Genomic DNA, 22,139 nt, shown 5'->3' with positions numbered 1-22,139 from the left:
AGTGGTATATGCCAAGCCCCAATGCTGATTCTTGCCTGGTCACTCTTGTGACCAGGCAAAGTCCATAGACCGCACAGCAAGACATGAGATTCTCTCACCCTCATCCCACGACAGCAGTGAAGAGATAACCAAAAAGAAAGCCTTCTGGTTTCATCCCTCCTAGCTCGATGCATCTGAGTGCCTCAGTTAGACATAGAGATATCTCAGGCTCACTCTCTGCAGAGAAACAGATACCTGCAATGCTACAGTGAGCTCCCTGTCCGCAGAAGATGGGTGATAGTGATTTCGTTGTCCTGGGCCTGTTTTGGAAGAAAAAGGTGGGAAGCCTCAGGACCTCGATACCTGGGTAAGGTACCATTAATAACCAGTCCTGTAGTGTCATAAAAAAAAACAACAGCATGATTCTGGCAAGTCTCCAGCAGCTGAATGCTCTTTTAATTACTCACTGGCTACATCTGATTATATGCCTTTCTTTGCCTTTACCCAGCATCAGGGAGATGCTCATCAGCCCTGTGTTTCTTTGTGGTGCAGTTTCCTAACACTGGCTTTATTTTTAGCCCTCTGTAACCTCCCTGAAGTTCTAAAACGTGTTGAGTAGTTACATCGAGGGTGCGGAAAGATGTTTGGCTAACTTTTCCAAAACATGTTAGTGCATGTTATCTGGTGTGGCATATTTGAAAACATGCATCATTAACATGGGTATTAGAAAAAGAGATACTTCCCTGTCATCAGAAACCCTGAAGGTACCATTCTGCTTCTTTGCAGATAAAGCCCCAAATACTAGTGAGTAGTTCTGGATTTTTTGCAGCATAATTGGCTCTGTTGACAGCCACTTTATTATTGCTGTCTTGTTCTGAACCAGTGTCCTTGCTGTGGTTTCATTTGTGCATGGTTATATTTTGAAACTTGTTTTTTAGTTGTCCTTAACTTGTTTCAACAAGTCGCACATTCTGGTTTAGTCTACAAGATCAAATTAAAATGATAACAAAACTACACACTAAAAAGGTATACACTGAACAGAAGTTGTCAGTCAGTGCTCTTGTTGTCTGTTTTTGAATTATATTGAAAAAGGATATCATCAGAAAGTTTAAGGACAGATTTTAAAAAATGCTTGGCTTCCTTTTTGAAGAATAGGTACTCCCGAGTGCTGTGCCCTTGGAAAGATCTCTCCACAAAAGTGGGTCCCTAGATGGGAGCTGAAGTCTTAAAAATGTAGTCCTTCAGGCTTTCTTTCCATCTGTTGCTCTGTTGGAACAATAGTCCAAGGCTAACCTAATCCAGGGGATGGAGCAGAAGAAACTTCGTCTGCAATTTAATGCTCTTCTTGCAAATGATTTCTGCTAGGACATTTACTCCATCTATTATACATTATCTTATTTTGGGATATGCCAGGGCCAGTTAAAACACTGTAAGTTACTGTGATGCCTCTGGAAAAAGAGATGACTGTGTGAGGTAAAATATCCCTGCGGCCAGCACTTGTCACGGTTGCTTAATGCTCAGCAGCCAGGCTGTGCTGAGCCGACTTGCTGAGAGTTTCTATTCTGCATCCCTTGCCCAGAGCAGATGAGAATGACCCCTTTTGTCCTGTCTGGTGTTATCAGGCAGCTTTGGAGAATGAGCACTGTTGAATGAAAAGAAAGCGGCAGATGACATTTTGTTTTCTGCAGGAACTAGTGTATAGGATCTTTGTTTTTCAGAAACGGTTTGCAAGAAGATGTGCTAATATTGCTGCTATTTTAGCAGTCGTTCTTTTGTTCGAGCCTGAACGTAGATGTGTGGGAGCTGCGGTGCCTGTTCCTATTGCTGAGCTCTTTCCTTGTAAAATTTCATGGATTCCTAAGACGTGAGCACGTATATTCTGCGTAAGTCTTTTTTTATGTTACTGTAACATTCCTCTCCTGGAGCATAATCTTATTCCTGTAAAAATAAATGGTCAGATTTTCAGAATAAAGAGTTTAACAAATTTTTGTCTGCGTACTGAGATTACTCTGTACAGAAGAAGTATACAGGGTAGTTAGTGTAAGTATTTGTTACAACTGTTTTAACCCCGTAGTGAGTATGGGTTGGGGACTCCTGCCTGTACAGCAGACACGCAGTGCTCCAGAGCTCTTTGATTTATGCTGTGTGTCACCAAGTGGTAGGTGTGAAGGTCCAGCATTTCAAAGCTCAGCGATCACACACGGAGCGTCTTAGTCATCCCAGTTGCTGTTTCTGCAGCTGACCAGAAAGCTCTTCTGCATTATTGATGTGCCAGTGAGACAGGGAGGCTGCCAAACGAGTGACCTACATTGTGTCTGTAAACAATAACAGGAGAACCACGCTCACAAAATGGGGTAGGTTTGGACGTGGGTGTCTCCCGCGTGCAGGGTTTTGTTGGCACTTTCATGAGTGACCTGAGAACCATTTGGGAGCCAGGAACCTCAGCCTTCAAGTGCCCCAGTAACCTGACTAGCAACCAGCAGATTCATACTCCCTAATTTTAGGTCGTCTAGTTTTGGTCCATGTCAGTTCAGAGGCTAGTCTTTATTTACATTTATTTATGAGACAGCTTGGCTCCTTTTGGTCTCAGAGCAGAAGACTGTGGTGTTTCTGGAAGCACTCTTGCAGTGCTTTGCAGGAAGGCAGGGAGTTCAGTTGAGTAAGGAGGGATGGCTCCAGAAATCTCGTCAGCTGAACGAAGGACACATCAGCTTTAGGGCTGGTTTAGTTTTCATTAGTGATTTTTTTAAAATTTACTGGAGCAATGTTTCCAAGGTTCACTTGTTTCAGCAACGGAGAAATAGCAGTGGCAAGGGTCATTTTATGCCAGCTGGATGCAGGTAGTTTCAAAATGTCAGATGCCAAGGTTGCGAGTATGATGGATGAGGAAGGGGCTAATGAAGAGCAGGGCTTGAGTACAGTAATACTTCAGGAGAGTAAATGTTCCTGCATTTCTGTCCTCCCAAAGACCTCTGCATCTCTGCACTGGTCTCCTGCACCCTAGCACATCATGATCATCGAATTAACTATCCTTGCATGCCTACCAGCAGGTAGTTTCACTGTCTGCTCAGGTCCCTGGTCCCCTGCTTGTGGGGATGTGGCAGGAATAGAAAGATTGGGGTTGAGCGGGCAGGCAGAGCTACCTCTGTCAACACACGGTCTGGCCAGCTGAAGCTGATTGTGAAACCAGAACCTCAGACAGACACCGAAACTTCTCACACACCCTTTCTCATCTGTTAACCTCTGCTCGGCAGCGCACAGCCTGGGCTGGCACAGCTAAATACAGAACCGTGGGAATCCTGTTCCCCGGCTGGAGACTGACCTCAGCAGAGTCCCAGCACGGATATGTACGGAATGGCTTGGCTCTCCAGCCCTAGCTTCCTTAGAAGGGCACTGAGGGGAAGTGACTTGAAGGCAGAAAAACAACTTCTTCATGTTCCTACTGGTAGTAGAGCCCTGTGGGTTTGGCCCTGCGCCCTGTAAGTGCCAATGGAGTCCCCTGGCAAAACAGAAAGCAAGACAGTGTAAATGGGCTGGTTTGATGGCTAGACTAAACAGAGGGTTGTTACTAAGGCCTTGCAGTTCACTGCATTTTGGGTCATGTGTTATTCTTTATGATGCTGTTTTATGGTTCTCTACCCTTCCCATGATGTTTCCCACCATTCTGATACTCTTTCCTGCAAATAGTTGAGCTCACGATTAGTAAACTTCTTGGTAACTTCACTGGGATAGAGAGCTGTTTGGAAATGCACTGGCTCATGTGTAAGTAAGTACCTGTGGCATAAGAGGCTGTCATGCATCAGGAGAGCTGTTGTAGCTCTCTGTATGGACAAGGGACCTTATCAAAGACTTTTTGGCACTTTGCAGGTTAGCAAATCATCATTTTGGCACTCTGCAAATCCTTATCGATATTGTCATTGATTTCAAAGACTACATTACAAGGCATGGATTCTGCAAATAAAGGTTCTTCCTCCCCTAGTAGATTGGATTCTTTTAATCTACTAATTCTATTTTTGATCAATTTGCCAACTCTATACAACTCGGTCTCACTGTTCTTCTGCTTCTATTGTTCTATAAAATCACTCTCATTTTTTACCTTTTCTTTTGATGCCAAGGCTCGTTTGAGTGATAGATTTCTTACCACAGTTAATAAAGCAATAATTTTAAGTTTGTGGAGAAATCCCCAGTGAAAGCTATCTGGCTTGTAGGTGTTATTACTATAGATTTTGTAAGTTTTTTGGAAGAAAGCTCTTTTACAACTGCTTTCGTTGGAAACGGGGCCTTGGAGCCAACCTTTCAAAAGTAGCTCAGGCTCCGAAGTCACTCAAGGCATATCCATAATGAATATAAACGCAAAAAAAAAATGCTTTTTGTGTTAAAAATAAGTCAGCAAGCTGTCACTGACAACTACAGATATCTTTAGCATATTGAATAGGCTGTGTTGTTAAGGCTGTACCTAAGTTCTACGTGAGGCTCACTCCTAGGCCTCTGAAGTGCGGCCTTCCCCGTTGCCAAGAGACGAAGTGGTGGTAGCAAGGTAATAAATGTCATCTGTAGGTTCTCTTTTCTTGATAATAAGCTTGTGGAAGTAACTGGACTCCACTCTTTGCATGCAACTGTATTCAGAAGAGGATTTTGCAAGGTTCTTTAACAGAGCTGGAATGTACATGTAATCTTTTGACCCTAGTTCGTAGTTTGATGACTATGGCATGTTAAGTGCTGATAATTGGGTTTGCTCTAGGCTGAAACCTGACCTGTTCTCAGCAAAGGAGAAGATCGGATCTTTTATTGTAAGAGGCACTCAAAGGGGATACCTTAGAAATGTTAGGGCCATGTCTGCTAGGAGTAAAGATCCCTGAAATATGGCAAATTCTTGGGAATTCATGCTGTCCTAAGGCATTATATTTCAGCATAGTTTGAATTGGACTTTTCATCTAAAGGCTTTGTCCTGTTCTCAAAATTTTCTTTTTTATGTAGTCTTGTTGCCTTATAATTCATGCTGCCCTACTGTGAAAGCTGCCTTGTAGCTTCAGCTAGTGGAATATAACTCCTTGATAAGAGCATAAGGCACATGCTTTTCACTCTTGTCCTATGGAGATGTCTCTTCCCATTGAGTAGAGAAGAAGATTAAAAGTTAACTTTGTCTCACTGACAAACTTACAGAAGACTAAATTTAGAGGAAGTTAATGCTACCCTTGCTTTGAGAAGATAGTGATGTTTGTAAATTCTGCAAATAGCAGTCTGTCCAAAAAAAGTGTCCTCCAAACCCTGCTTGCTTCAGCTTAAAGGTAAGGTGCAGTCTCTGTCATCTCTTCTCTGAGGAGGATGAGGGTGTTCTGATAAAGTAACTAACACTGCTATGAAAGGAGCATGCAGCAATCGAAAACAGCAGTGATCACTGGCTAAGTAATGGAGCCAAAGTGACTTTTAAAAACCTGTCCAAAGGGATCAGTGCAGTGTCCAACCTGCACTTTGTTTCTCAAGCCCTCCCCATTCTGTCTGACTTTAACAGCATTGCTGGAGCTGCTGGTCTTGCTTGTTTTATGCTTTTTGTGTGGTAAAATTGCTTCAGACAAATGTGATTGGGTGGCAGTTTTCACAGTATATCATTGTTAGCCCTGATCTTCGTGTTTCAGTTGTTTTTCTTGATAGTACTTACGAACTTACGAACTCAGTTAGAGTATGTCAGGCCAGTAATCCATCCAGCTCAATATCCCGTTTCTGCCAGTGACTAACGGATGAGTATGTACCTTTCTCTAATACTTTCCCAGCCTCCATCTATTTTCAGCATATGGAACTTTCTTAGACATAAATCTTTCTTGTTAAATGAAGAATTGCAGCTGATTTTCTTGTCTCTTATGTTTTTAGAACTAAAAAAACAAAGAAGGCATCTGCTCCTCCAGCCAAGGAAGAGAAGCACAAATTAACCATTTTTGAAGAAGAAGTAGATCCAGATGAAGGACTGTTTGGACCAGAAAAAGATTTCTCATCAATTGGTCCCAGGAAGAAGATGAAAGAGAGTAATTATCTATATTTGTATATACACAGTTTGTTTTATCTAAAGCATATGTAAACATTGAGCTTTTAAAATATAGTGATATGGAGTGTACAGGTTAGATGGGAATGTTAAGGCACATCTTCAGCTGCGGCAGAATCATTTAGACAATAAATATGACCTGTAGTTGCCCTAGCTGTTGACAATTGACATTTTGGGTTTGGGTATGTGGGTCATTGGGAGCTGACTATCCCACACACACTCATGGCACTGGCAAAAGTAATGTGACCTGTTTTGGGGTTGCAAGAAGAAAAGCAGATATTCCAAGTCCTGAGAGCACAGCATATTACTGATGTGTTTCCTGGTACTTGGTGAATTGGAAATCCTTGTATAAAAGGAATTGTCTACCTGATCTTTTTTTGAGCCTCATATACAGATTCCCTAGGTATTGTTTTGTGTCGTACGATTTAACTACAGCTTTTACTGTGTTCCCTTTCTAGATCTGAAATTATTTGAAGATCCAGACCTTGGTGGAGTGGTAAGATTGGGCGACTCACTACTGCTGCCAGCTGCCTGTGAGAATAAGGAACATGCGCTGAACATAAGTCCTGAGGAGGACACCGAGGAACTGCTGAGGTACTCATCTCAAATCTGTCCTGCAATATGAAAGCCACCTGAGGGGGGAGTTAATTAGACCTCAGAAGAGGTCAAATCTTGAAAACTGAAGACATTATAAAGGAAATCAGGAAGACCCTTTTAAAAAAGTAGGGTGCAAGATATTATTATGTGACTCCAAAGGAAGGGTCTTGAAGGCCCAAGGCATGCCATCTAGTTTCCATTCTCTAACATTTCTGCTTTTCATAGAGGGTAAAAACTGACCTCCAGTATGAAAAATGAGAAACCAGGGCAGGGACACCCAGAAACAAGGAGGAACTCAGCTTTAGTGATCTGAAATCAGTGACTCCTCTCTTGCCCCAAGAGGAATGATTTACTGCTGGTGGCTTACAGACCTCCATGCCCACTTCTAGGAGGAATCCTGTGCACAACACAACAGCTGCAAAGGACTCTTAAAATCTCTGTCACACAGTATTTAATTTTTAATCTAGTGGACCAGGGGGCTGTAGCTCATAGTTACAGGAAGGAATAATGTACTTGCTCTTACACCCCTTGTTAGTGTAGTGGTGAAACATATTACCTCATGTTTTATTCCTGACATTACTCTCACAAAGCTAGTTTGCCTGCACATTAGTGTAGGCAAACCCTCAAGACATCAAGCAGGGCACTAATGCTCAGGAAGACCAGCATCACCAGGGAATCTTTACTACAATAAAGAGTCAAATTTACACCTTCTGGATCTCATACTGGCATCTGAATGACGAAGCCAACCTATTTCAAGCACCAGTGCTTGCCAGCTAACTCCTGTTAGAATGTATGATTTCAACAGCAGGTACTAAACCCAAGGGAGAGAATCAGAGGGTGGCATCCTCTCCTGAAGCAGATAGTTTTGCAGCTATTACTTTTTCCCCATGTAAAAGTGCTGCCTATCTCAGCAGTAATAACTGGCTTAATTTAAACAGAGGTTAAATTGGGCTGGTGCCATCTCACATTACATCCTGACAGCCCACCTGATGTTTATAAAAGCTGATGGGGCAGAACATGACCTGATTTAGTGCTGCAGTACACTGGGAGCAAACATGTATGTGCTTGCAGTATTTTCATGTTTGCTTTCTCCTTTGCTAGCCATCTCAGAATGCACTGTTTGATTCAGATCATTCATATGGCTGGAAGTGCCTGTTTTAATGCAGTCCTTATATTATTATTCACTAGTGGAGGGTGTTTCTCCAACTGTCTTGTTAATGTCCTTTGAATTACACGTTTTCTCTTCATCTGTGGTGGAGAAAGGTCTCTGAAGTCTGCTCTGAGACCAATAGACTATAGTTTTAGATCAGTTTGGAGTCATCATCGTTAGCAGCACACCCAGATGATAATGGACATAGTGGGAAAAGATTCCATTTCTTTTAAATTCAACTAGTTTTAATTTATTCTTGAATTGTCCCAATGCTTTCAGTAGTTGGCAAGTCAAGATCCAGTTGGAAATCAATGCACGTACCGAAGCAGAAAATTGTGCCAGCGATCTCATGGGAAAGTTACTACAGAAATCCAGAGGCAAATCCTGGCTGTGCCAGAGGCACAGTCAAATAGGTCAGGATCTGTTGGTCTCTTTAGGTGCCTAACGCCCTCTGAAATCCCTCTGATAAGCCTAGCTCACAGAGTTATCTGCACATCATAGAGTGCTGGTGGACTGAATAGCAACACGATTGGATGTAAAGGAAAGGCTGAAGGGGAGGAACAGGAGAGAGAGTGATGTTTTAACCTAGTAGAACACTTCACGTTACCTGTATTCGTGACAGCCACCTCAAGTAACTGCAGCTGAACTTTCCCAAGTAGTTATACACAATGCAGTTTGTCTTCTGTTCAGCTGATAGCCTTAGCAGAACTATCAGGTCTCATAAATGTAAAGGCAATATTTGAATCATCTACTACCTTCCCTCCACACTGGTGTTAAATGTTCCCGCAGGGCAGTGCCACAGTCTTTTGCAGGCAGTGACCCTCTGTGGTGAGATGATATGCTCAAAGTGAGCAGAACCCTGCACTCTCACTACTATGGATGCTTCAGCAGATCTTTAGGCCTAAGAGTAAATTTTGCCTGTGCCCTGCAGATGTCACAATCCCTCTCCTATCTTAAAGGGGACTAAAGAAATCTCCCCAACTCTCAGATCAAAGTGGGAGCTGTGACAACCCACTCCTTTAGTGGGCTACAGCCAGGTAAGCTGTTCAGGGAAAATTAGCAAAGGTCTTGGTTTCCTGAACATAATCAGTTATATATACCACACAGAAAATTTGTCTGGAGACATTTTGTCCAGACTTAAGACCAGCCTGAGCTATTATGCACTGGCAAGTCTGTGGTAGGTCAAGAAACATTAAACATGTTCGCTGTGAAAAGATGAATTAGCTGAATAATGCAGATGTGGTAGCTCTTGATTTATGTAGAGTACATCTGTATGTACCACATGGTCTAATCATGTGGATGTGGTAGATCTGAGAAGTGTTTGCCTTACTGGTCAACACTCAGCTGAACATGAGCCGGCAGTGTGCCCAGGTGGCCAAGAAGGCCAACACCATCCTGGTTTATAACAGGAATAGTGTAGCCAGCAGGACCAGAGAGGTGATTGTCCCCCTGTACTCTGCTCTGGTGAGGCTGCACCTCGAGTACTGTGTTCAGTTTTGGGCCCCTCAGTACAAGAAGGACATCGTAGCCCTGGAATGTGTCCAGAGAAGGTCTACAAAGCTGGTGAAGGGTCTGGAACACAAGTACTGTGAGGAGCGGCTGAAGGAACTGGGATTGTTTAGTCTGGGGAAGAGGAGGCTCAGGGTAGACCTTATTGCTCTCTGCAGCTACCTGAAAGGAAGGTGTGGGGAGCTGGGGGTTGGCTTCTTCTCACTGGTAACTAGTGATAGGACTAGAGGGAGCGGCCTCAAGTTGTGCCGGGGAGGTTCGGATTGGAAATGAGGAGACATTTCTGCTCAGAAAGAGCTATCAGGCACTGGGACAGGTTGCCCAGGGAGGTGGTGGAGCCACCGTCCCTGGGGGTGTTCAAGGAAAGGTTGGACGTGGTGCTTAGGGACATGGTTTAGTGGGTGACATTGGTGGTGGGGGGATGGTTGGACCAAATGGTCTTGGAGGTGTTTTCCAACCTTAAGGATTCTATGATACTGGAAAATGCACTTTCCAGTGAACCACAGGTAGAGATAGGAGAGCACTGCATGAAGCAGAAAAGGGCAGAACCTTCTCCTTGCAAAGCAGAGATGAGAAAACGATGATGTTCAGAGCAGAACATGGGAGCAAACTAGTCCTTTTTAATCAGAACACAGGAGCAATCACGTCCTTTGTGACCTGTGTGGTAGCACTGTCAGCCCAGCAGTGAATCCCAGCAGTGACTTGTAACTCCCGAGGAGACAAAATGAGTCTGCAAAACGTGCGTGGGTTCTGCACGTCATAACATAAGGAAGAAAAAAGTATGACAAATGTGCTCATTGCAAATGGAAGACTATGGTCTCTCTGGATACCTGCTCAAGTAAAATGGGAATTAGTATTTTAAGTAGAAACACGCATTTTAACAAGTGTTGAACCTTAAGAAAGACCAAATGCATCATACATGTAATGAAAGGTTTCTTTTTATGGCAAAAATGCCCACTTCCATTCAAATATCTTCCCTCTTCCTGTCCATTGACCAGCCTCTAGCAGTTCCTTCTTGACCTACCAACAAATATCAAGTGATGGTGATAGAGAAATTAGGTGAGCTACCTCACTCACTGTAGAAGCAGTCTCTCTTTCCTACCCCTGGGTCTGCCATACTACTTTAGTGAGGTACATGCACTTACATGTCCCTCCAGAACGTGTGGAAAAAAGATAAATTTCTGTGGTAGAGAACAGCAAGGTCAAGTCTCAGTGTATTGCCTTCAGGAAAAAAAAAAAGAGCATGTCACACTCCTCCTTCAAAAAATGTGCTTTGTGAAAGAGACAAGAGGTAACCAAGTCTTTTTGGCTCATCTCTTCCATACAGGGATACAAAGAAACCCAGGCACCTCCAAGAAGTCAGGTCTGATTGCTTTCAGCTCTTCCACAAGGTGGCCCACAACAGTGAAATCCAACAATAACTTACCAACCCTTTCTTAGATTGCCCTTGGAAAAGGATTTAGGTCTAGGCTTCTGTTTTCTCCTCTCAATTTCCTTGGCCGTGTCACACCATAATGATTCCTTCTGGATGCATTCAGCCTTTTACCAACATTCTCAAAGCTCTTCCTCAGGTCTGATTTCCATTTAATCTAGTGATAGAAGTCAACTGCTGCCGAAATCAGTATCCTGCAAACTCTCACATCATGGATTCTCATGCCATCTTATTTTCCCATCTCTGTCTACCCAGTGGCCACAGATGTGCAAATTAAGTTTTCATGCAGCAGCACTGCAGTCAACCTCTTCTGCCTCATTAATCTAAATCACGCCTGCCTGGTGTGATGGATCAGGCAGGTTTTTGTGGAAAACCAATGCTAGAATTGATCCTGTGAATGTTGCAGCAGCTCTGTGGCCAGAATTACATAAATTACCACACATCCCAGCCTGAAATAATTATCACAGTTGTCTGAGCAGCCTTTTAGGACAGATTTAATTAGCCTCACCTTTGATAATGAATAGGGAGTCAAGATAGAAGGAAGCAGCTGTCAGCATAAGATTTGTCTTTTTTTCCAGTGCTGAGAAGAGTGTCAGCAGCGGGATCCCAGTTCTGCTGCAGTGTGGTGGTAGACCTGGCATTTTCTTACTTAGGATTACACTGACCTGTGCTGCAGGTGTTGAAAGGAGCAGTCCAGCTCTTACTTATGTGCTACAGCATCCTCATCCTTTCCTTGCCCATTAAAGATGATTTTTGTCTGTATTTACAGGCTGTTCTGTATTTACACCTACGAGCTGTGCCGTCAGGGATACAAGTGATGACCCTTACAGGAGCACGATGTTGTTAGAGGATGAAGGTGTTTATGAAACCGCATCCTAACAATGGCCATTTCTAACCACCACTCAGTCTGCATAGCTTCCTGAGCAGGTTTTTCAGCTTCAGGTTTGCCAAGAAACTGCTGCCAACCTTGAAGTGGAAAAAGTGTGTGTGCTCTTCATTCAGCAGGCCACTGGTGGCAGCTGAATTCAAAGAGCAACACTTAGACCTTAAGGCTAGCCAGAAGTCAGATGGGACACCACCTCCAGCACCGTATGATGAGAAATACTTTTTCCCTGTCCAAAGGATATGAGAGCAGGGTATGAGAAGAGCTTTGAGAGGCTCTAGAGGGTTTACATCTAGATCTTTTGGACAGAGGGTTGTTTAGGTGGTGGACAGGTGGTAGAGGATTTTGCAACAAGTGAGTCAGAAATTTCTGACCACTCCAGGGCAGTTTCCATGGCTTGTTGTGACCTGACGGTGGGGAAAGAAACATGATATGGCTGCAGTAGCTTTCAGTAAACAAATAAATAACTTTTTTTTTTCTTTTTTAATTTGTGATGGGTTTTCTTTGCTGCCCAAGAGCATTTTCCACAATGGTTTTCAAACATTTATTCTGTTTATTTCATTTTTCCTGTGATGCTACTTACAAATAGTGGAAGAGCTACAAAATAAATGTGGCCAACACAACAAAAAAGTTGTTACCAGGTGGGAAACATTAATTCTTGCTCCACTCTTGGTTACATGCATGGGTTGTATGGAATAAAGGATGACCTAGTTTTGTAGTCTCTCTTATTCTAAATCCTTTTGCTAGCCTTGAGAATCACCAGATTTCAAACATCTTGCCCCAGGGCACTTGTTTTTTCGACAGCCATCTTCAGCCACAGGGACAAAAACTGCCTGTTCTCCCCTGCCTAAATTATGTCATTGCCATAATTCCCATTGATAAGGGAACTTTCTAGAGAAGCAACAGAGAAGTTCGAACTTCTTTAGGATGGGAAAAAATGGAACCAGCTCTCTGGTTCAAATTGTGAAAACTGATTTGTCTCCTTTCCTGGGTGAGTGACCAAACCAGTAGGCTGTTACCTCAGAGGGCTTCTTGTGGGCGTACAGGTGTAGGATTTACAAGGACTAATGAGCCAATTTTATGGTCTTAGGCCAAGCAGCACCATCAGGCTACATCATGTTATTAGGCTCACTGGCTCTGGAACTGTGTGCGGCTGCTGCTGGGAATGGTCCCTGTCCTATGCCAGATCCTGAGTTGTGCCTCAGAGCTTTTTGGATGAGGGGTAATCTAACACAAACACAGACCAAAACTGTGCAGAATCTCATGTTCCAGTGTCTTGACATGTTTCCTGGCACTGTTTAAACCAGCATGAATTTACCTGGAGTGGACTGCAGGGGAAAAGCAGGAGCAGACGGGGAGATACCTCCTAGACCATCTCTGTAACTTCCATCAGCTCCGTTAGACGTCACACTCTCTCTGTTGACCATACCACAAGTGCTGGGAAGCAAAGGCTTTTCCCAAGTCATATATGTGGTATTACACCTCTACCCAACACTTCACTGAGATATCTGTTGTACTTCGAATTAACACCAGCCAAAATAAAGAATGATAACAAGGTACAGAAAGACAAAAGTCTGTTCTGCAAGAACTGCTGTGTCTTGCATAACCTGGCTTCAAGTATGATACTTTTGGATACTTAGCAAATTAGGGCAACCTTTGTCTCTTGCTTTCGTTACTGATTCTCCTCATTAGAGCATTCCCACGCAGAGGAGGTTACTGTTCCCATCATGCTAGGTGCTATACATACACATTCTCATTCTCATCCCCCCAGTTCTGTCCAGATAGATGGGATGAAAGTCAGAGAAGTGACATCTAAAATGCTGATGTTCTGATGGCAGACATGTCTTTGCCTCTGTCAGAAATCTTTCACCCTTTGGAAGTCTACATGTTAGCTGTCATATCACAGGGCTTTGTGACAGCCTTTCTGTAATAAGGGCTCTGATTGCATTCTCTCTGAAAACAAGGCGATTTTCCACCGATACTGAATGTTCGTGAATCAGCACAACAGTATGGCAGGAATTTTAAACAATGTGGTGCTGCTTTTCCATTAAAAAAAAAAAAAGACTAATTAGAGAAAGATTAATTACACGGATTCTGTGTCTGATTGTCTTTAACAAGAAGGGCGATGGGGGTGGGAAGGTTCTTCCTTTAATCTCCTTGTTAGGAACAACAGACTAGTTACTTGATTTTTTTTTCTTCTTCCACCTCCTCTCCTGGAGTTAAATATGGTTGCTAGTTACGCACTGTAACAATTCATTTGCTTCTCAAGAAATAGAAGTCCTTGTTCCTAGCTCGGCCTGAGGCATTGTGCATTTTACCTCTTTAGTTTTCCAAAGCCAATTGTGTCTCACATGATCAAACAGCAGTGGATCAAACACTGCAGCACGAAAAGCAGGTTTTGAGACAAAGACCACATTATCTGCTGTGTCTTCTGTAAAAGACTTCTCTCTGACCAAGGTCTTTGAAAAATCCAGGACAAAAAGGGAGCTTTACTGGTCAGAACTGTTGGTCTAAAAGCACATTGCCAACAACAACATCAAAAACAACATAAAAACAACTACTGCACTGCATCTTTTAGAGTTATTTTACGACTGTGGTTTTGTTGCTGTGGTTAGCAGAGAAATGAATGTAGAGCCACAAAGGAGTAGATAATTCAGGAAGCTGTGACGTCTGATGAGGTTAATGAGCTGTGTTTACTTCTGGCCCTGCTTGGCAGATCAGCGACCCTTCTCAAGCACTGCAACTAGTTCAAAATCATGCTCGCTCCGTATGATCTGTATGTATACATACGCATTGTTCGTCTAGATATTACGGTTTCTGTTATTTATGACCAAATCTTTATGACATGGACACTGATTCATTCAGTGTTTGTTTATGCCAAGTAGGAAGGCATCAGATCAGCTTCAGAAATACCAGCCCTAACATGCTTTGTTTATTACACAGCAAAGAGAACATGAACATGTCTTGGCAATGTAATCACAGGTGTGATATCTCTTGGATATCACAGTTTGCAGCAAACAGAAATGCCTGGGCTTAAATGAAATTAATTTCTTCTCTGTAGATGAGGAATTCAGAAGGAATCAATACGCTGACAAGGTGTTTTGTAAGTTAGGTGGGATATGACACCCACAGGGAATCACGGAAACCAAGAGACATCATAAATCTTATTATCAAATTAAAAGAAAATATAATCTCCAGAATTACCCGGGGGATGAAATTTGAGATAACAGCAGGAGCTGTGTGCTGGAATACAGAGTCCATCACGTAGAGCTCAAGGTGCAGAGCTTTGAGACAGTGTACCTGCTCTGTCCATCATAGATGGACTCATTAGTGTTCAAGCAGCTAATCTTACAAGATTGGCCTTGATTTAAACTGACCCTCTTTTGGTTTCCTCTGAGAGTTACAAAAAGATCTGGCTGGCATTGCCTTAAAGGATTCTGACCATATGACAAGAAATTCAGGCTTCTCCTTGTTCACATTATGGCCAATTCACAGTGAGTGCAGTGCGTCTCAGCCCAGGCAGTCATTAAGTTCTTCACGGCTTTTAATAAGGTCAAACATAAAAAAATAAACCTTTGAGGTCTTGCAGTTTTTCTTAATAACAGCAGAACCTTTTGCTGAGAATTCTGGAGCTCTTTAAGTATCTGTGCTTTTAGCATTCAAATAGTATTTTCTAGGGCTGGAGTAATAAAGTGGATTGGATATATTTATTCTTCTGCTGTTGATCATGTCCCCCATGGTCCTGGCTCCAAGACATCCTTACTTTCTGACAGTGAGGAAGATGTGAATTACGAAAGATAAATGAGTAGAAGGACCAAAAAATGCCTGACTTGAAATGAGATGAGGCTCCTTCATGCTCCAGAAACAGACTCTAAAGGCACCTTCCTTATCCTCCCTGCATGGCATCCTGTTCCAGTGAGCGGACCTGCAGGAGAACTGCTCCAGCAAATCCCTTCCAGTCACCAGGGTCTCAGATGAGAGGGCCTTCAGAGAATCCTCCCAGAGACAAAGAGCCGTTCTCCATTGCAAGGTCACTTCTCCATTTACTGCTTGCCGTTTGCCACCAGGTGGTTATGGGTGCTGTGACTAAACGCGAACATCCAACCCATTCGCCTAGCTGGAAGGGCTGTGCCACCTCCTGAGGCAGTGCTCTAGCAGAGACACAGGGAGAGGAGAATCATAGAATCATGGAATCCTTAAGGTTGGAAAAGACCTCTAAGATCATCTGGTCCAACCATCCCCCTACCACCAATGTCACCCACTAAACCATGTCCCCAAGCACCATGCCCAGCCTTTCCTTGAACACCCCCAGGGACGGTGACTCCACCACCTCCCTGGGCAACCCGTTCCAATGCCTGATTGCTCTTTCTGAGAAGAAATGTCTCCTCATTTCCTACTTAAACCTTCTCTGAAGCAACGTGAGGCCATTCCTGCTGCACATGTGCAGCCATCTCCCTTCTTGTTTCAGATTTGCTTGACCAAACTTTCTCATCCTCACAAGTCCTCTAAGTAAAACTGCTTGAAGGGGACTTGAGCACGGAAGAAAATTCCAGTCCCTGTGCAATAATTCCTGCACCTTAATTTTATCTCATAGTTCATGTGTAGCTTCCCTGGCAGGCTACCCTTCAGCTGAGGCAGAGGGAGTTTTATTGCTGGCAGTGTTACAGCATTTTAATGGGCTGATTCTGTGATACTGAAGTTTGTTAAAAACAGTTCTTATATCAGAGCTTGTAACCAGTTAAACAGTAAAATCTGTTCACTGCTTCAGACACCATGGTCACAGAGCAAGCGTATCCCACTAGAGCTGGGGTCTGGCAAGGAGATAGTCACAAATTATGAACCTTGATCTTTGGCTCCTGGTCCTCCATGTAAAAGCTTTTGCTTGCACGTCTTGCGATCAACCTTCCATGATTTTTTGTGTGCTGCAATTAAGGGTGGAGCCTTTTGCAAGTCTTATATTTTGTAAGCGTATGTGAAGTTAGCATTTTATCAGGGGGACACTTTTGTAGCTGGTCATTACAGAGCTGATGAGCTGCATGCATTGCTGGTTGGGTTTCGAATACTTAATGATGGTTGATCAATGAAGCCTTGGGAAATTAACAACTGTGTTTATTCCTTATGGTATTTTTTGACCACCGTGCTCAGAGAATGAAGACAAGAAGCTGTTTTAATTCAAAGGAAAAAATACTATGGCCTATAAAGACTTCTCCAGCTACATTAATTTTTACTCTGCCATTTCTACTATGTCTTTTAGCAATGTGATAGGTCACAACTTTCTTTTTCCTTTACATATCCACTTTCCAAAGGCAGCGACCTCTTGGAGTCATAAGACTATCTGTTACAAAGGTTCTCTCAAAATCTTTCTAGCTCCAACAGGAGCAGAACTGGGCATGCACAGCACGTTGTGTCTTTTAGTAAGGTCAAACAGTCCAGGTAGAAAACATTCTTAACTGTTCCAACCATTTTGCTTATTTCACTAGGAAATTGTGAAAAATGGTCACCAAAAAAAAAAAAATTGTTTTATAGATTCATAGATTGCAAAACTCTCTCGGTTTCTTGGAAGCAAATGTGAATATAATGTTTTTAAAGTCATTAGATTTTCCAGTTTGTCATGACAGAGCATGTCTGCCTTGGGGAATGAAGTTAAGGGAGAAACAGAGCTGAATGAGAAAAGATTTACCATCCCGTGAAAATGTCTGAGCTGTTGGAGAAGGAAACCATCCAGTTGCAAATTAAAAGCAATTTTTTTTTCCCTAAACTAAAATCACGATTTTTTTTTCAAAACTGAAAATTGTTTTTAATTTAGGCAGTTGAAAGCTGTAAAATGAAATAGCTTATATGGTGAATTGAAAAATCATAAAGAGACAGTTTGTTTTTTGGTAACACTTAAATTTTTTGAAAAACTCTTCCTAAAAGAGAATTTCCTTCCAGAAAGTTTTATTTTGCAAAACTGCATTTTCTTAGAAAACAAAAAGCAGTTCAGAAATTCCCAAGCTGTATCACTGAGGAGTTTATGATATTTTCTTTTCATTCCAGGGTTGAAGATGATTTAGAAGAACTCTTGAAAGTAACCTCCAAACCGAAACCTAAGGTGCCATCAAAACCACCGTTGCCTAAGAAACCAGCAGTTCTCCCCAGGAACACTAACACTAACACATCTCCGCTGGCAAAGCCAAAGGAAGACAGAATTCAAACAATGAATGAAGTGGACATTCTCCAGTATATCCAGGAAAATGAATCTCTCAGCAACCAAGACACAAGTCTTTTCTGAACATAGGCATTTTTAAAATGCGATCACACCTTCTTGGCCCAAACTCCCTGTGAGCTCAAGTGATGATAGCAAGAATTGGCCAGATCTCTTTACTGTCATGGTGCTCGTTTGTATGCCATGATACAGAGGGCAGCATGTTTGACTAGCGCAGGCGCAATATGATGTTTTTAAAACAGTGTAGTTATGGTATATAGTTGCCTTATCTTTTCAGGGCCTTACAGGAATATGGACAAAGACATAGCACTACAGATTATGTCTACTACTATTTTAGTATCAGAATAGTAAAGTTTTGGCCAGTTTTGATCTGACTGTAAATGACAAGCGTGTTGCACACATGGCAGGTATGAATAGCGTCCAACAAATGGTCTGAAGCAGGACAAGATGCTTTTCCTGTCATTTTAAACAATGCATTTCAGCTTACTGGAAGGGTGATTTTCATTTTGTTCTGTGAACTTTTATAGCAGCTTTTTCCTCCCTGTCTGTTATTGCAGTAATTTATAAACAGTGACTGTTAAGTATAGGTAACAGTTCTTCTGTAGTTCAGAGAAATACTGAAATCACAGCTAAGCCTCACTGTTTTGCTGGCCTTGTTGCACAAATGCTGACTTGTAGGAGAACTTGTAGGCCTGCAAACACTAGACGCTGTGTGTCTCTGGCCCCTGGGGGAGATAGCAAATGACTGAAGATGGCTCAGGATACACAGCTCCAGACACACACAGAAGTTTCAGTGTGTAGGAGGTTTGGATGCTGTAGGACTCTTGTGAACATACACAAGATACAAAAGGGCTATTTTTTTCCAGGCAAGTCTTCCTAGACTTCTGCTGCAGTTAGTGGAGAGAAAAAGATTTCTGCAGAAATTGAGTCAGTGCAGGTGTCCTAATGGATGAACTCTTAATCGCTCTCTGGAGTCAGTCTCTCTCATTTCCTTCCCTTCTTCCATAAATTAAAGAAGGATCCATGGCGATTAATCCCACTACATTAAAATGAGCTTTTACATAAACAATGGTCTATAGTAAGCCATATAACAAGGGAGGACAAATTTGGGATTATCCAAAGGAAAAACATAGGAAGAAAATTTACTAGAGAAAATGTAATACGCAGAAAAATAAGAACAATGAACAGGAATCCCAGACTACCTTCCCTTCTTCCCGACTCAGGCACTGTGGTTAAACACGCTGAATTTACATCTAATGCAGGTTGATATCTGCTGTCATGTGGAAAGAGATTCCTCTGGTCATATATATACGTGTGTGTTATATCCAAATGTGAAGACAAGCTCCCTAGAGGGAAAATATTAATATATTTAAGCCATATCGCTACCCTCAAATTTGCCTTTCTAATATAGAACAATATGAATAGAAAGCCTTATATGTATATATTTTATTAATGAAATTATCTCTATTAGTATTTCTTTTTAAGCCAATGGAAAATATGATAATGGTATTTTGGTTTGGTGGGACGAATAAAATAAAATCATTGGCACTCTATGTAAAATATGTTTCAGAACAATAAAAATGTTTGCTAACCTGCAGGTGTTATTGTTATTATTGTTCTCTAGGTTGTACAATAGCAGCAGATGGGAGTTAAAGGATGGAGTCCATGTTGTTAAAGTGCAAGCTCAGCTAAAGCCCCACGTTAATGAGTAAGAAACCATGAATGTTAGCTGCTCCTTTGAGAGATTTCCTTTGAGAGCAGCTAAAGGTAAAACTATATATGGGCAAAGGAAGTACCTGATTCTGTCTGTTCTCACAGTGTCCTGGCGCAATTAGGAAGCTTGTTTATCCCATCCTGCAGAAGGCACTGAGGAAAAAATAAATGACTTCCCAGAGGCCTTGCAGAGAACAGCAGATGAGGCTGAACTGTTGAGCCTTCCTGCTGCACTACCTGATGTCATGAACTTACATTCATGAACTATATGTTGTATATTTAACTGAGGGCTGTGGAATGCTGATCTCTACTGCATGCAGCACTGCTCAGACAGCTGCTTGTATGTCTGTGGTTTTGGCTTACAGCCTGGCACATGGCCTGGACACCACTAAAACTACCACATTAAGGGTCATGGATTTAACAACCAGCAGACTGAGTGAAGATCTTTACCCTTAGCACACAACACTGGAAAACTCTTAAGATTTCTTGAAGTAAATTAGCAAAACAATAGAGGCACAGAGCTGGCAGGGGCTGTGAAGACAAGTTTGTCCACCTCTTTGCCCTAAGCAGGAGCATCTGGCCTGTGTCCTGCTGCTGGCTTTTCTTGCTGTCCAAGACAAGGTGTTCTTGGTGCAAGAGCTGGCAGATGCCAGAGCAGGATGTGGTGGCTGAACACAGGATGGAGAGATACCATATTATTGGGCACCATATTATTCTCTTGGTGGCAGTAATTATGCTCAGATGTTATCTCTCATAGGCATTTTTCTAACCTGCCTTTAAGAGTTTGTCTGGACAGCAGTGCTAGAGATGTCACACCATGGGAGTGAAAGGTTTTCTTACTGTCTGACAACTGTTCCTAACTCCTACTTAATCTCGTAACTTCTAACTCTCTTCAGCACAGAAAGAGAACAAAATATACGCTTTTCAGCCTCATTTCTAGACTGAACTCTGCCCTCTGAGGGAGGCAGCAAGACAGGTCAGGACATCACTACGACACCAGCTTCTCACGACTTCGTGTGTCCCAGCTGAATGCTGTTATCTCACATTGGATTTCTCCCCTTTTTTAGAACTGCTACATATTCACATACCAATTTACCAGAATGAATAAAGGATGTCAGCGTCCCACAACCTTTTATTAACACCACTTGGTGTGGCAACACCGTGTAGCCTTTGTTCCAGCTGGGACTATGTTTCCCCTTAACCTTTCCTCACAGCAATGGCATCTGTCTGCCTTCCACCACCTCTAAGAGCTCTGCTCAGAAACTGCTCAGGCAGTGGGAGAGTGGATGTTATATATTACCATTAAACCATGGGAACATTCCCAGTAATACTGATGTAACAGCACTGTAGCTCAATCCCTTTAAAACAGCCAAGGAATACTTTGCCCTCAGCCTTCCCCCAAAACTTTCAAAATACCTAGACAACATGGGGAAGGAAGAGCTCTTAATTGTTTCCTGTGGTAGATTTTTAAGATTATTTAAAGGTCTGTTTTATTTCAGAAAAATCTATCTTTTCTGTCAAGGCACTAACGTAAAAGGATCCTTCATAAATCCCACTGTTACACATTTGTTTTACAATGCAAATGTCTAGCTCCAGTAATATTTATAGGCACTTAGAGGTGAGTTACAGTCCTTGAATAAATTATATATAATGAATCATTATTGTACAAGAGAAGAATGTCAGGCAAATGCAGCCCAGAAATATTGAACATATTATTTGAAATGACATCAGGAAACCACACAACATACTTTGCATCCTGCCAGACCAGAGCTTTTTTTTTTTTTTTTTTTTCCGCATACATCACTCCTAGTAGCAGCTATTTTATTAGCCTCCTCTTGACAACTCTTGAAATTCAATTATGGACTCTAATGTAGTTCTTGGCTGACAGGCATCACCTTTCGACATTAATAATAGCTAGCTCATCAGAAGATTTGAAAAGCAGTAGAGTTAAAATTAAACCCTTACAAAAGATGTTTTCTTTAGTGATTAGAACGTGTAATAGGTATCTCTACTGCTTTAGAAGCTGCTTCTTGTTTTGCATAACCTTCTTCTGCCTGTGTGGTACAGCACTAATTAACATATAACACCATGTACTTCATTATTTAGGTCACAGTTAAAATGCTGATTTCGCCAATTTGGGTATTTCACAGACGAACTGTGGATCATCTGTTTAGATCAGTTCTGTGCTAAATTTTTAGGAAAGCTAATTTGCACATAGCACTTAAGGTCTAGTTTAGTCAGGGGCAATTTGGGCTGGGTCTAAAAAAAATGTATTAATTGAAACTGATACTTCTGCATCTTTGCTGAGCTTGCTACAGTGAAATATGCAAGTCAGCGCGTGATTTAAGGTCCTGAAAACCCCGCATGCTCATGGGACACTTAGGCCACAGCTAATGAAAAGAGACTCTAAATGACCGGTCCCTGTGGTCATTAGATTTAATATACAGTACAAAAGAGCACTGATACTTCATGTAAATGTGTGACTGTCACTAATCTGACCAAGGATTCTAGAATCTTTGTGGATGTGTGCGTGTGTGTGCACGGTCATCAACCACATTTCTTATCTTATTTGTGACCTTTTAAACCCTTAAGTCATGAAGAGGGGTGGTTTTTACTGTGAGGTGTTATCTGTAA

The 22,139-nt window shown here is 42.2% G+C and overlaps 1 protein-coding gene across 1 annotated transcript in view; it reads left to right on the top strand.

Annotated features, from left to right (window-relative positions):
- HS1BP3 (HCLS1 binding protein 3) overlaps positions 1–19,382 on the top strand; it is a 50,648-nt gene extending 31,266 nt beyond the window's left edge. The window contains exons 5-7 of the mRNA XM_032185267.1: positions 5,848–5,999; positions 6,475–6,610; positions 17,624–19,382. Coding sequence (XP_032041158.1) covers positions 5,848–5,999; positions 6,475–6,610; positions 17,624–17,858 — 523 coding nt within the window. The 3' untranslated portion in view covers positions 17,859–19,382. The remainder of the gene's footprint in view (positions 1–5,847; positions 6,000–6,474; positions 6,611–17,623) is intronic.
- Positions 19,383–22,139: the final 2,757 nt, after the last annotated feature.

Source organism: Aythya fuligula, chromosome 3 (assembly GCF_009819795.1).
Source record: "Aythya fuligula isolate bAytFul2 chromosome 3, bAytFul2.pri, whole genome shotgun sequence".
NCBI lineage: Eukaryota > Metazoa > Chordata > Aves > Anseriformes > Anatidae > Aythya > Aythya fuligula.
The sequence above is the reverse complement of the archived record's forward strand: the minus strand, read 5'-3'. Positions and strand labels throughout refer to the sequence as shown.